Here is a 13,521-nt window from a genome sequence, read left to right on the forward strand (position 1 = left end):
GGGCAGTACACTCCCTCTTCACGGCTGGAGCGGCCATCCGGTTACTGTGGCGGCAGAACGAGGACGTGGGCGCTGAGCTACGGGTACTCTTACACTGTGCGATTTCGGGCCCAGGGTTGTGCGTTTATGTGGAGAGGAGGGGTGCTTCAACGTGACCGTGCTCGTCGAAATGTCTCATTGGTGATCAACTAAAACTCGAGCGACGCCAACCAACAAACCTCTCGCCAACCAAGTCGTTTCGCTTCGTGGAGAAGCTCGCAAGGAAGCTGGCCCGACATCCGTGCAGAACCGGCATGCCGGCGTGCGGCACCGTGCCGCCATAGAGGATAGCGGTGCCGCGCTCGGCCCGCAACACGACGCTCGGCGGTTCGTTCAGATTTCCGGTCCGACCACCGGCCGCTTGCCCGCGCCTCACGCGACCAGACAGAACCCAGTGCCGCCGCCCTCGTAGCTCTCGGGCGTTGAGAGTGGGATGAGTACCGTGAGAGTCTGTCTGTCGACGTGTGCATTGAGTGCGAGGAGTGAGCTCTGTCCTCTGAGTCACGTCTGAGAATGGTTGGGTAGTAGGGCTAGAGGGTCGCTCTACACTTAGCCTCTGCAGCGAGCGAGCGCTCAACTTAGCCCCCGCACGGAGCCGGGCTCGGACTTAGACGCTGTATGGTCGGGGGCCATGAACTTAGACGGCACAAGGCCAAATCCGGGTAAAACCCGGGTATACCTGCAAAAGTCCAGGTTTACCCGAAAAATACCTGGACGCGTCCCGACCAACGTATGCCGCGCACGACGCCATATCGCCTTGTCCCAGGGCCAGTGCGCTACTTGCGGCGCGCAACTCCTGCTCAAGTACGCGCACCGTACCATGTGCTGCCGCTATGCGTGTCTTAAGGCGGCTGCGGCGAAGCGGCGGGCGCGGCATGCCGATGGCAGTGCGGACGATGCGGTTGCGATGTGTTCTGCTTCAAGATCGTGGCGGTGCTTGGCATGCACTTCTGCGATCCCAATCAGCTCATCGCAACGAAGCAGCGCAACAAGCTGGCTGCTGCCAACAAGGCCCTATGCTAGATCTACCTCACGCGCGGATCGTTCAAAGAGGACCAGCATACACAGGCTTCCTTGACATGCGTTTGTTTGAGCTTGAGGCTATTTGTGAGAACTGTTTGGCTTGAAGATTGCGCTCAAGAAGAGCAACGAGAATCGGAAGAGGAGGATGCTGAGGCGGCGATTGCTGAGCATGAGAAGGATCGATCCGGATTAGAAGGCGCCCGCCGCAGGCGAAGAAAATTTGGGGGCTAGCGCCGTATCGTTGATCACGGTGGGAGCCTCTTGGCCCCAGGCTGTGCCACGGCCGACTTAGCCGATGTAAGAGGCTCTCGCTGATCTTAGACCGCGTAAGCACCCCAGCGTGACTAGTCACACTTAGACCCGCTCAGCCTCGAGGCTCAGAACTTAGACTACTACCCAACCAGTCGTCTGAGCAGTTTGTTGTAAATTTACGGCTTTATCTTTTCCTCAGGTGCAACCAAACGCACACACAACGACACACACACCACTCAGACTAAACACTGATGGTCAATGCGACAGCTTATGATGCATGTTTTTGAACCGCCTGGCCAGGTCGTTTGGCGCGGCCTGCACCAGCTCGCGCACCTGGTCCGGCGTGTGCTGCTGCAGCACGTTGTCGATGTACTCGGGGTAGCCGGCTCGCACCAGCGGCTCGACAAAGGTCTGCGCGATGGCGATGAGCGCCGCGCGGTTGGCCTGCAGGATGGTGAAGGCGAACACGCAGTCGTTGAGGAACTCGTCCCACTTGCCAGAGGCGGTGAGGCAGCGGTAGAAGCGCTCCGGGATCGGCAGCAGGTTGGCGTCGAACCACGGGCGCGCGCCGGCGACGTACCCAAAGTCGATGTGCACGAAGATGTCGCGCCGCGGGCCGACGAGCAGCATGTTGTCCTGGTGCCGGTCGGCGAGCCCGAGCACGAAGCCGGCGATGAAGGCGCCGGCGGCGGAGTGGTGGAGCGCGCGCGAGTACGTGAAGTCGGGCACGGCCTTAATCGGCACCGCCTCGGGGAGCAGCTCGATGAAGCCGGCCCGCTCGGCGGTCGGCACCACGGCGTACGTCAGCGTGAAGGCGGCGGAGCCCGCGGCGCGCCAGAGCGCATTCATCTCGTCGAGGAGCATGAGGACGAGCACGTCCTGGAAGAGGTTGTCGCCGCGCTTGTACAGGTAGCGGGCCGTCACCGCGCGGCCGGCCGAGGGCGAGAGCCGAGGACTGAGGCACTCCGCCTCGGCCGCGGCTCTCGTGTCCTCGGCGGCCTCGGCGTCCTCGCCCGGCGGAGCGTCGATGGAGGAGGGCGGCGCGGGCAGGGCGGAGGGCGGGGGCGGGAGCGATAATGACAAGTCGAGCCCCGACGAGCGCAGCGCTGCCGCGGCTGGCGGCTGCGGCGTGGATCCAGCGGCCTCGGCCGGAGGGACCGCCTCCTCCCGCGGTGAGCCGGCACGCTCCTCGGAAAACGTCGTCGTCGGCGTCGATGTCGTTGGCGGGAGCGGCGGCGGCGGCGGCGGCGGCGGCGGCGGCGGCGGCGGCGGCGGCGGCGGCGGCGGCGGGAACGGCGGCGGTGGCTGCGGCGGCGGCGAATACTGCTCGGCTGGCTGCGGCGATGAGGGCTTCGCGGCCGGCGCTGGCGGCAAAGGCTCCGCTGCAGACGGCGAAACCGGCTCGGATGGCTGTGCAGGAGACGGCGAAACCGGCTGGGCAGGCCGGTGCGGCGAGGACGGCTCTGCAGACAACGGCGGCGACGGCTGGGCTGGCGAGTGCGGCGACGCGGGCGAGGCTGACTCGCGGAGTGCCCACGCCAGCTGCTCCTCTTCGGTCAGCCCGCCTGCGCCGGTGTCGAGCGCCCGGTCCTCCTCCGCCTTGGTCTCGATGGAGGCCTGTATCGCCAGCGCCAGCAAGCGCGCCTCGGAGCCGTCGGCCGCCGCCTCGGCGTCCGCCTCGGCGTCGGCGGCGGCCTCGTCCGCCGCGTCGGCGCCGCTGTCGCCGAGCACGACCTACGAAAGACAGGCGTGAACAGTGAAAAAAGGAGAATGTGAGGCGAGCGCCGCTGTCGCCGAGCACGACCTACGAAAGACAGACGTGAACAGTGAAAAAAGGAGAATGTGAGGCGAGCGCCGCTGTCGCCGAGCGCGGCCTCGACGACGAGCGGCTTGGTGGCGCTGTCGGTGATGCGGCGCAGAACCCTGCACCGCGTGCCATCGGGCGCGACGTGCAGCCACGGCGGCTGCCCGCTCGGGCTCGATCTCAGCGGCGAGTCGTACTGCGCCTTTGGGATGGGGACGCGTGTGAGGGACGTGTCTGGACGTGTCCTCGAGATGTCCTTCGCGGCGAGTGGGGCGCCTCGAGCACGGCCGCAAAGCCGCGCAGCGATGCGGGCGCGCCGATGGCGAGAGCGACGAGCCGGCGCACCAAGGCGCTGTGCACGCACGCGCGGTAGTGCTGCCACCGGGCGAGCGGGCCGCCGTCCAGCGGCGGCGGCGGCAGCCGCATGCCCGGCAAGAAGCGGCCGAGCTCGGACACGCCGAGCTCGAAGGGCTCCGAGATGCCGAGGGCCCAGTCGAGGCGCGCCGCGATGGAGGAGAGGTCGGCCGCGCCGCCCCAGCCGCGCACGAGCTGAGTGGCGTTCTCTTCCACCTCGCGCGCCACGAGCGGCTGCCACGAGAAGAGCTGCAGCTCGCGCAGCTCCTCCTCCGCCTGCTCACAAGGTAGACGGTGCGAGCAGCGCATCTTCACAGCCGCAGCTCGCGGCTCCCGGGCCGCCTGCTGCGGCTCTGCAGCCGAGGCCTCGGTCTGCGAGGCGGCCGCGCACGCACGCGCCTCCGCCTGCCGCGTCAGCAGGCACGACGCGAGTGCGTCAGCCAGGCCCGCCTGGTCGGGCTCGAACGACTCCGTTTCAGACGCGACCGCCGCGGACGACGAGAAGAAGCGCTCCATCAGCAACCGCACGCCCTCGCGCACCGCGGCGGCGCGGCGCACCCGCGCGCCGTGCTCGCGCGCGATGGTCTCGAGGTTGCGCTCCGCCTGGGCGACGGCAGCGTCAAACACGATGGCCTTGAGCGACTCGATGCACCGGCAGACCGCGCGCACCCACGCGTCTCGCTCGGAGGCGTCGGAGCACCTCAGCACGAGGCAGACAGGCTGGCCACGCACCGTGCCGCTCACGGTGAGGCAGCGCTCCGCGTCGTCGCCCGCATCGCCGGCGGCTCGGACCTGCGAAGCTCGGGCGTCGAGGAGGAGCACCTGCAGTTCGCCGCTCTCGTCGCCGCCGTGGTGCCACTCTAGGCTTTGAGCGCGGAGCACGATGTAGCGCGGCCGCCAGGTGCTGCCGATGCTGCGCGCGAGCACGCTGACCGGCTTCTTCTCGAGCAGGCCCTCCAAGAGGCCGCCGTCCAGGCTGGGCGACGACATCGCTGTGTGGGCGCAGGGCGGTGGCAGGTCCTGGCCACAGTCCACACAGGCGGGCTCTCGCCGACAACCTACACTCAAGTGTGGGGGTCGGCCTTGGATATTTTCTTTATTTGCTAGGAAGCTTGAAATTCTGGAAAACCTGTCCGGCCCCTGCGGTGCCCCTACCTACCTACCTACCTACCTACCTACCCTACTTAAGGGAAACTAAAAAGAAATCATAGGTGGGTGAAGGTGGGAGACGAGAGCGACGCGACAGAGGAGGAAGCGGCAGGAGGGAGAACGACGAGATTGGGACGACCGCGAGGTGGCATGAAGGTTGCAGCGAGAATCGGCGAGAGACTGCGAAGAGAGATAGGAAGAGGGAGACGACCAAGGGTTAGGGTGGGCGACGGTAGCGGCGTGCCGTCCTCCCATCCCTCCCTTGGGTTGTCTGTTTTCTTTCTTTCTCTACTACCAACTTAAAGTGATGGGTGGTGGTATTCTCCTGCAACCACAGTCCGTCCCCAGCGGCGGTGCTGCGCGGGAGGCGGCCGCGGGCACGCTGGGCTCGATCAGCGGCTCAAGTTGCGCCGAAAACCACGGTCTGACTTCGCATTTTGCGTTTCTCGGCGGTGGTCACAATGCTATTCGCAGTCGCTCCGTGGTGGCATTTTCTGCCCTTTCCGACGTCTCCGTCCAGCCGGCTGCGCTGCGAGACCGCTGTGCTGCGCGAGTCGCCGCGCGTTCCCGCTCGCTGGCAGGCGACCCCGGACTGCGAGCGGCCCGTGCGATGGCGGGAGGTGCTCATCACGGACGAGGACTGCAAGCTGCAGAGGGAGGAGGCGGCGGTGGCGGCGCAGGCGGCAGCGGCGCGCGCGGGGCAGCCAGCCACCACGTACTCAGAGCTCGTGCCGAGCCTCGTGACTGTCGAGCAGTTTCTCGCGGCGAACGAGCGCGCCGAGGCTCGCGGGCGGCTCCTCGCAGTCAAATTCTACTCGCAGCGCTGCCGCGCGTGCCTGCGGATTGCAGCCAAGTACCGGCGGCTCGCGCTCGACTTCTCCTCCGGCGTCGACTGCTACGAGGCGGAGCAGCGCAGCGCTCGCCCTCTCCTCGACGCGCTCGGTGTGACGTCGGTGCCGACGCTGCAGATATACCGCCCGCACGGCGTCGTGATGCTCACCAGCGGAGCCTACAGGCCCGAGGAGCTTCCGCGGGTGGACAAGCGCGTGCGAACCGCCCTCCGCAGCATCCGTGAGCGGCCCGGCCTCTGGCTTAGCCGGGGCGAGCGCCTCGAGGCCACCCTCCGAGAGCAGTCCTCCCCTCCCTCCACGCGCCCACCCTAGGCGAAGGGGACGCACCTATCGCACTATCGGCCTCTGTGCTGTGTCATGCTGGGACTCTCCCGCCGCTGTACTCGTCCGGGCCAGGTGCCGCCGCTGCCACGCCTCCGCCGCTGCCGCACAAATCTGTGTGAGCAACCGGCTGTCATCCTGTCAACGCGTGTGTCGACGTACGCACGTGTGTTGTGGTGGTCTACATTCTGTGCGTCACTTTGGATAAACTTGGGCGCACAGCACGGCGCGGCAAGAGCACTGTTATAACACTGCGTAACCTCGCCACATCCCCAAACGCCAAAAAGTGCAAAGAGAGAACAGAAGATGAGAGACGCCGCGGGCCCCCGGCATGTGCGCGGCAAACAACTCTCTCTCTCAAACCGGCCAGGAGGCTACAGATACAGAGATACAGGGAGAAAGGTATTACGCAGGGGCGGGACCAATTCTGGTTTTCTTCTTGACCAACAAGCAGATCGGGGGGCACCGGGGCTGCTCAAGCCTGTCAAGGGCGTGTGAACGGTGAAGGCGTACAAGCCGAAGGATGCCTCGATCGACAAGGTGTTCTGCAACACGCCTCCGCGCGCCAGGCATCCTCGGGGACACCATGGAGGACTGGAGCGTCATATACAAGTGCGGTACGCAGGACGGCATCAGGGGCATGTGCAAAGCCGCATCTGGTGCGGCACCGTGACCGACGGCGTCAAGGGCATCATCTGCGACGTGCGGGCGTGCGCCTTCTACAAGGACCCGCTGTGCACGGAGGGGCCTGATGCGCGCATCCGCCCGATTGCCATTGGCTGTGCGCTCCGCCGCCTCTGCTGCAAGGCGGGGACGTGCGACTTGGCTCCGGAGTGGAACAGATACTACACGACGATGCCAATCCAGACGACGCGGCCGACTGGGAGGCGGACATCTGCTCGGCTGAGGCCGCCCTCTCGCATGCGAAGCAGGCGGCCGCCCATGCGGAGGCGGTCAAGGCGGACGCGTTCACGGTCACGGCGTCCAAGCACGCGGTCGAGGAGGCGGCGCGGCACCTCGGTGAGGTGAAGGAGCCGCGCAACTTCGTCCGCAACAATGTCTTTGCAAAGGCGGGGTGCGAGCGCACTGCTTACCATGTGCGCTCGTGGATGGAGTCGCCCCGCTGCAAGGACGACATCATCAGTGACGACGACATCGAGTGCATGTACAACGCCACATGCCGCGTGGCGATGTTCAAGGCGCTGCGGGAGGAGCCGCTCTTCCAGCAGTGCGTCCCCGTGTACTCGGTCTTCTACGGCTCGCCATCCAAGATCTACTTCAACTGCCAGGATGGAGAGCTCGCTGTGCCATGCGGGGCCCTCGACGTGCTCGAGCGTGACATGACGGACATCGGCGGTGACGAGCGGGGAGACGACACCGACGATCGCCCGCTTGACATCTCGCCGTCGGACGATGCGGCCACGGTGCGCATGAAGGCGGTCAGGTCGGCAGAGGGCGGCCAGCAGGGCTGCGTGCTGGCCACCAACGGATGCTGCCTCCCCTACCAGAAGGCGCTGCGGAAGACGCAGCTCAAGTACCCCAAGGCGGAGTTCGTCATCCAGGCTGACGACACGTCGATTAGGGCGGCCAGCGCTGACGCCGAGAATGTGCACAAGGCGCTCAAGGCGAACAGGAAGGCGCTCTGCAACACGGTGTCCAACGTGAAGAAGGTGAAGTACTTTCGGCCTGGAGGCGGAGTGGAGGGCATCCCGGCGGAGCAGCTCGAGATGCAGGGCGGCGAGCTCGTCGGCCTCAAGCTAGTCGGCGTGTACTTGGCCCCGGACACGGAGGCCGGGCGGAAGTGGCAGCGCGACAACCTCTCGGCTGAGACTTTACGGCGCGCTTTCGGTCCTCGAGAGGGTCGACCAGCTTCGAGACGACGACAAGAACCACGATGTCCGGCAGCTGCGGTACTCGATGATGCGCTGCCGCAGCTCAACGCCGTTCTACTGGATGCGCACGTGTACCCGTGTGTGGTCCGGCCAGTGCTCGAGGAAGTGGTTGAGCCGGCGCTCAAGAAGTCGTTCGTGCTGCTGGCTGAGGCGGGCCACAGCCCGCAGGAGCTCATCGACCAGGCCTGGGAGGAGGCCCGGCAGGACGGGCGCTTCGGTGGCTGCGGCCTCGGCGGGCACGCACAAACGACGGATGCGAGCTTTGCGGCCGCTGTCCTCTCGGTCTACCCGTCACGTCGTGACACCGTCCGACTCCCTCGCCAACTCCAACAAAGGCGACCGCACACCTCCAAGCACAACGGGGTGCTAAGGGCCGCCCAGAATGCCATCCGGGCGCGCTCGGTTGGCAGCATCATCCTCGGGGATAAGGAAAAGCCCGAGGTGACGCGGCACCTCAACGACACATCCGTGAGGTGCACCGCGCCGCGTTGATTCGCGACCACCGTCGGCCGCGGACGGCGGCGGCATGCCGGCCGCGGGCGCTCGCGAGACGCGTCGCTCTGCGCTGATCGGTTCGTTCGACTCGTTGTGCCGCCGCACGCCCGGCGGCCGCGGGTCCCAGAAGTGGTTGCGCGGGCCTCTTCCTGGCGGCCGCGGGACGGCGTCGGGCACGTCGTCGGTCGCAATAGCGGCGCGGCGAGCCGCGGCACGTCGCTGCTGGCGCTGGTGGTTTCAGGTCGGCATAGTCCAGAGCAAAGTGGACGGATCGAGAGCCACGGGTGCCACATTTGTGCGGAAAGTGGGAAATATGTCTCCTTGCGCGGTGCGCCTTCTCTTTCTCGTGTTGTGCGAGGGCGGGTTGCGAATCTCTCTCTTGCTACGCCGGCGCCCGCCATGCCTTTCGTGCAGGTGACCTGGCTACCTAAGGCGTGCCGCAGGTCGACTGCGGTGCGCAAGGAGGTGGCAGATGCGATCCTAAAGGCGATGGTGTCGGTGAAGGGCGCCGAAATTGTGTGTAGATTCCTATCAGCTCGAACTACGCGTCGCGCAGCGTCCTGATCCGTCTGCCGTTGCGAAGGCGCCGGAGAACCTCGTCGTTCGCTTTGCAGAGGCGGTGGACGGATACCCGCTCCCGAAAGGCACGCCTGAAGCCTCTCCGCCTTCCCCATCCCGGCCCAGCACCACACGAGAAACACTGTCGCTGGGTCCGAACCTACTACATGGCTATGGTTGCTAGCGCCATCAGCCACATCTCGCTCACGATTGGTTGTCTTAGGCCACTCGCTCAATCCGGAGCTGCACATGGAGCCGAAAGACACCGAGGCCAAGAGATAGTCGCTGTGCGCTGTTAATTGGACGCACACCCCGCGACGGGATGGGTTGGTTATTGCGCGCGGCTCGTCGCGTCCATGTTTTCCTCGCTCTCTCCGGACCGTCCGCTCGGGCTCTCGCTGTCGCTCACTCTCTCTCTCTCTCTCTGGGGTCTCTCCTCGCCCGACACACGGCTCCACGCGGACGCGAGTGAAACTGTGAAAGCCGCGCGCGCAAGCCAAGCCAATTATTTGCTCATACTCTCTACGGTAGAACAATACATATGGGACAACAGAGTACGGTGTAGTGTGGTGGAGCCTGGTGGAGATTGTACATGGTTGCGGGACATAATGCGACGCTCATCATGCGGCGCGATATGTCAAATGTCATTCATGCGCCGCGGGCCGCGCTCTTGGCCTCTTGCACATGGTTGCGGCGCTGGAGGCGGTGCAGACACAGGGCCTCTAGCTTGCGCCTTTGGCGAGCTCGAAGATGGTGTGGCCGCTCGCATCCGTCGCTGAGGTGCGGTGGAAGCGGACGCTGTTGAGGTTGATGATCTTGCGCACGCTTGCCTTCCAGACTGGCACCTGTGGCGGCATGTTGAAGAATGGGCTCTCAGTCGGGAAAGGCGGGGCGGGTGGCGGTGCTGGCAGCAGATTGGTGGCGTCCCGCCTGCCGCGGCCCAGCCTCGAGCTCGGTGTTGAGCTGCGCGCTGAACTCCTCCTCAATCACGCTGTAGATGTCCTCGAGCGTGCCTCTCCGTGAGGGCAGCGCCTTGAGGGCGGCCGAGATCATGTCGCCGTAGGTCATGCCGCGCGCCCGCTTGCTGTTCCGCGGCGTCGCGCTCGCGTGGCCATTCGGCGCCCCGACCCCGCGTGCACCGCTCGGCTTGCCGCCGCGAGCAGCGGCCGTGGTGGCCCGCTTCTCCAGGCGCCCATTGCTGCTCCCTCTCCTCCCTCTGCTCGCATCGTGCCGAAGTAGCCCTAGCAACACCTACACGCATTCGTTCGATGGCGGGTGAGGGCAGCAGCCGCCAAGCTCGCACAGCTCGCACAACAAGCCCGCGTGCACCTGCTCCTCGTCAACCGCCTCGCACGCAAACGCCTCGCTGACGGCGACCGCCAGTGAACTGGACGCAAGGCTGGACTCCGGCGTGAGGCCGTAGTGCGCTGCGAGGCGATTCAGCGCTGGCCGAGGCAGCTTGCGGAAATCGCACACGGAGGTGGCGGCAGAGGTCATTAGCCAAGTGGACGGGTCGCCTACCAGGTGTCTTGCATGCAACCCTGAAAGTACCCGTGACCCGGACCCGCCAGAATAAAAGGGAGCAGTCCCGATCCTATTTCTCTCTCTCACTCCCTCTCCCTCCCTCCCTATCTCTTCACACACACACACACACACACACACACACACACACACACACACACACACACACACACACACACACACACACGCAACACACACACACACAGAGAGACAACACACACACACACACACACACACACACACACACACACACACACACACACACACACACACACACACACACACACACACACACACACACACAAGAGGGAGAGAGAGAGAGAGTCGTGATTTCTGGTTGGTCTTCTTAAAATCTCACACACACATGAAACCCAAAAAACAACCCCCCGCCGTCCACCACCACACACACACACACATGAGAGAGAGAGAGAGAGAGAAGGGGAGATGAGCCTCCTTATTAGCTGGTCGGCCGCCATGTGGGCCTCCGGGCCTGCTGCGGCGGCGCGGCCGGTTGAGGCCGGGCTCGGCCCGGCCCGCGACGGCTGGCCGCCGACGAGCGCGCTCGCGCTGCTCGTCAAAATGGCGGCGGTGGCGATTGCGGCGACGGTCGTTCAGTCGTTCAGCGCTCAGACGCCTGTCGTCTTTCGTCTTTTGTCGCATTTCGCACACGCGCGCGCCGCGCGACCCGCGTCGCTCCGCGAGGGCATGAGCCTTCCGCGATTCGATCCCGCAGCCAAAAGCTGCTCGCTCGAACCGCGGCCTCGCCTCCCTCTCCTTCAGGCATTCGTGGCATCCTATGGGTCGTCCAGAGTATCGACCTCTGGCTTGTCAGCCGGTCACTTGTGACTTGATGACGACCATGAAGTACAGCGATCGCCACCTCGCTGGCCTCTCCGCAAGGCCTCCCGACCGCGTCGAACTCACGGCGCGGGCTCTCTCGGCTACGGGACCGGCCCCAGCTTCGGCTGAGGGCTGACAAGCTGCCGAGTCCAAACAAATCACTGTGACAGTCGTGATTTCTTCTTGGTTTTCTAAAATCTCAAAACACAACAAATTGCTAAAAAATCTCTCTCTCACATGAGAGAGAGACAATCTCACACATGCCCATTTCACAGAAAATACGTTATGGCGCTTTGCGCTGGTCTATGAGAGGTTGAGGTGCGAGCCCTGGAGGCCCTGGGGATGGGGGAGACTACCCGCGGGCCTAAAAAGCCCGCGCGCAGGGGGGTGGGATTGAGACTGGGGTGGTGCGCCTGTCTGGTATAGCCCCAGCCGACTCCGCTCCCTCTGCTCGGGTACATGTACGAACTCTGTTCACACCGAGCAGCTGGGAGAGGCTGCGGAGGTGGTGCGCATCAAGCGCCTAAGGAGGCGCAGGAGGCGCAGGCGCTTCGTGCTCTCGTGCCGTTTTGCTCCGGATGGAGACGCGACACGCGGCTCTGGGAGCGTTGGGAGCGTCGCCGCTGCTCGTCGTTCCGCGGCGCTCGTGGCGGCAGCGGCTCCTGTGGCCTCTCCTCCTCATCGTCGGGGTCGTGGCGCTAGCGGCGAGCGGCTGGGGCGGGGAGCAGGCCGCCGCGCTGAGCATCGAGGTGGTCGGTCGCCCGATCGCGCAGAAGATCGTGGACCACGCCGAGGTCGAGATCCACGAGGTCCGGCTGGCGCCCGCCTCATGGGAGGGCCTGCAGGCCAGAGCGGGCATGCTGGCGGTTGACTGCTCGATCGACATGTCGGTCGACGTCATCTACACCGCCGTCCGGTCGACGCTCGGCTCGGCAGACCTGCACATCGAGCACGACGGGCGGCACGTCGGCGTCCTCTCGGCACGCGCCTCGCCGGGACTCCGCCACCCGGACGCACACACGCGAACTGAGAGCGCCGCCCGCCCTGCTCACAGACCCTGCCGCTCAACCTCGGCGGCGGCGGCAGCGTGCGGCTGGCGATGGCGGGCACGCTGGTGGTGGAGGACGAGGAGGCGTTCCGGCACCTCGTGCAGGCCGTCACGTATGGCGACCGCTTCTCCCTCCAGGCGACGCCCGACACAGCCTCCCAGCACGGAAGAGCGCTGAGGCCGGCCAACCCTCGAGAGCCCAGCCTCCGGAAGCAAGCCCCTCCCGAGCCGGCCCTCGCCTCCTCGCGCAGGTCGCGGCCATGACCTCGGTGGTCCTGCGCGGCAAGGAGAACGGCTGCCTCCTCTCCAAGGGCACTTGCGCCACGGTGCGCCTCTCGCCACCGCCCTCCCGCTCCCGCCGCTGCCCGCCGCCTGCCAACCCTCTGACGCCGCGCACGCCTCCGCCCGCGCCGCAGGTCGGCACGTGGAAGATCCCAAACGTGCGCTTCGCCAAGACAGTCAACCTGCTCGGCGCCAGAGGCTTCCCCGTCACGCTGCAGGAGAGACACATGCGCCCATATTGCACAGCATACCGCCAGAGGCTTCCCCGTCACGCTGCAGGAGAGTATCACACGTCATAATCATACGTAATACACTCATAGCATACTAACGTCGCGATTCACCGTCTCGCTGCAGGAGTTCCGCGTGCGCGACATGCCGGGCGAGGGGGGGGCGCCGCCGATCCCGGGCGCTCCAATCTTCATCGAGCTGCAGGCGCAGATCTCGAACCCGTCCTCCTTCTCCCTCTCCAGCCTCGACGTGATCGACCTCGACATCCACACCGACCGAAACGAGCAGACCGGCGTCGACGGAGTGCGCTTCGTGGCGGTGCGCACGCCGCCCGGCTTTTACGTCGCGCGCGGCACCTCTCCTTGGTGGCCCATCTCGGGCAAGCTCGAGGTGCCTCCGCGCGAGCTGGACATGTACTCGGTCTCGAGCCTCTTCGCGCGCCTCCTCAAGCACGACGCCAGCGACAGCAGGCTCGGCCTCTCGGTCGAGATGAGGGGCGACTCGCGCCGCTTCTACGACGCCGCCGTGCGCGGGCTCGCCATCGGCGCCGCCCTGCCTCCGCTGCAGCTGCAGAAGCCAGCCCACGGGAGCTCGATGCCCTACCCGTTCGTGCAGGCCGCGCACATCGACCTCGACATCCCGAAGGCCCCCCCCCCCCCCCCCCGTTGGGGCCGGGGTGGAGGATTTTGGTCGCCAGCCTCCTCTATTTCCTTGAAAACAGATGTCGTCCTTTATCCACTCCGCCCCTGCAAGGCCAATACCAGATCTCCCCGCAACCTTAAAGAAATTTTCCAGACCCTGGCCTTAATCATCGAATTGTAAGTACTTGGAGGTTAACCTAATTTCTGAAACCAAAATCCCCCA

At 65.4% G+C, this 13,521-nt stretch overlaps 5 protein-coding genes across 5 annotated transcripts in view; 2 read left to right on the forward strand and 3 right to left on the reverse strand.

The window, feature by feature from the left end:
• Nucleotides 1–1,569: 1,569 nt before the first annotated feature.
• EMIHUDRAFT_106985 (hypothetical protein) lies at nucleotides 1,570–4,462 on the reverse strand (the record flags this gene model as incomplete). Its single annotated transcript, XM_005758513.1, has 4 exons — nucleotides 1,570–3,048; nucleotides 3,237–3,320; nucleotides 3,464–3,748; nucleotides 3,788–4,462. The coding sequence occupies 4 exons, from the start codon at nucleotides 4,460–4,462 to the stop codon at nucleotides 1,570–1,572; spliced, it is 2,523 nt and encodes an 840-aa protein (XP_005758570.1).
• A 620-nt stretch (nucleotides 4,463–5,082) lies between these two features.
• Nucleotides 5,083–5,784, forward strand: EMIHUDRAFT_219475 (hypothetical protein; the record flags this gene model as incomplete). The annotated part of the gene is made up of 2 exons (XM_005758514.1): nucleotides 5,083–5,241; nucleotides 5,347–5,784. 2 exons carry the CDS (start codon nucleotides 5,083–5,085, stop codon nucleotides 5,782–5,784), a joined length of 597 nt encoding a protein of 198 aa, XP_005758571.1.
• A 3,461-nt stretch (nucleotides 5,785–9,245) lies between these two features.
• On the reverse strand, nucleotides 9,246–10,258 carry EMIHUDRAFT_438783 (hypothetical protein). Its single transcript, XM_005758515.1, has 3 exons — nucleotides 10,068–10,258; nucleotides 9,669–9,989; nucleotides 9,246–9,583 (listed from the first exon to the last, which is right to left on the reverse strand). The coding sequence occupies exons 1-3, from the start codon at nucleotides 10,233–10,235 to the stop codon at nucleotides 9,461–9,463; spliced, it is 612 nt and encodes a 203-aa protein (XP_005758572.1). The 5' UTR covers nucleotides 10,236–10,258; the 3' UTR covers nucleotides 9,246–9,460.
• A 1,346-nt stretch (nucleotides 10,259–11,604) lies between these two features.
• EMIHUDRAFT_438784 (hypothetical protein) lies at nucleotides 11,605–13,022 on the forward strand (the record flags this gene model as incomplete). The annotated part of the gene is made up of 5 exons (XM_005758516.1): nucleotides 11,605–12,079; nucleotides 12,154–12,285; nucleotides 12,399–12,473; nucleotides 12,564–12,647; nucleotides 12,784–13,022. Coding segments are annotated over exons 1-5 (930 nt in total), but the record flags the coding sequence as incomplete, so codon positions are not given.
• A 468-nt stretch (nucleotides 13,023–13,490) lies between these two features.
• EMIHUDRAFT_219480 (hypothetical protein) overlaps nucleotides 13,491–13,521 on the reverse strand; it is a gene marked incomplete at both ends in the record, with an annotated part of 862 nt that continues 831 nt past the window's right edge. The window contains one exon of the mRNA XM_005758517.1: nucleotides 13,491–13,502. Coding sequence (XP_005758574.1) covers nucleotides 13,491–13,502 — 12 coding nt within the window. The remainder of the gene's footprint in view (nucleotides 13,503–13,521) is intronic.

Source organism: Emiliania huxleyi (assembly GCF_000372725.1).
Source record: "Emiliania huxleyi CCMP1516 unplaced genomic scaffold EMIHUscaffold_86, whole genome shotgun sequence".
Classification (NCBI taxonomy): Eukaryota; Haptophyta; order Isochrysidales; family Noelaerhabdaceae; genus Emiliania; species Emiliania huxleyi.

Bases quoted from the DNA above. Each gene is read 5' to 3' on its own strand.
- EMIHUDRAFT_438783 (XM_005758515.1), bottom strand. From the start codon at position 10,235: ATGACCTCTGCCGCCACCTCCGTGTGCGATTTCCGCAAGCTGCCTCGG. The intron at 9,990-10,067 runs GTGCACGCGGGC...GAATGCGTGTAG, and splicing joins AGGCGGTTGACGAGGAGCAG to GTGTTGCTAGGGCTACTTCG. The intron at 9,584-9,668 runs GCGGGACGCCAC...ATGCCGCCACAG, and splicing joins TCGAGGCTGGGCCGCGGCAG to GTGCCAGTCTGGAAGGCAAG.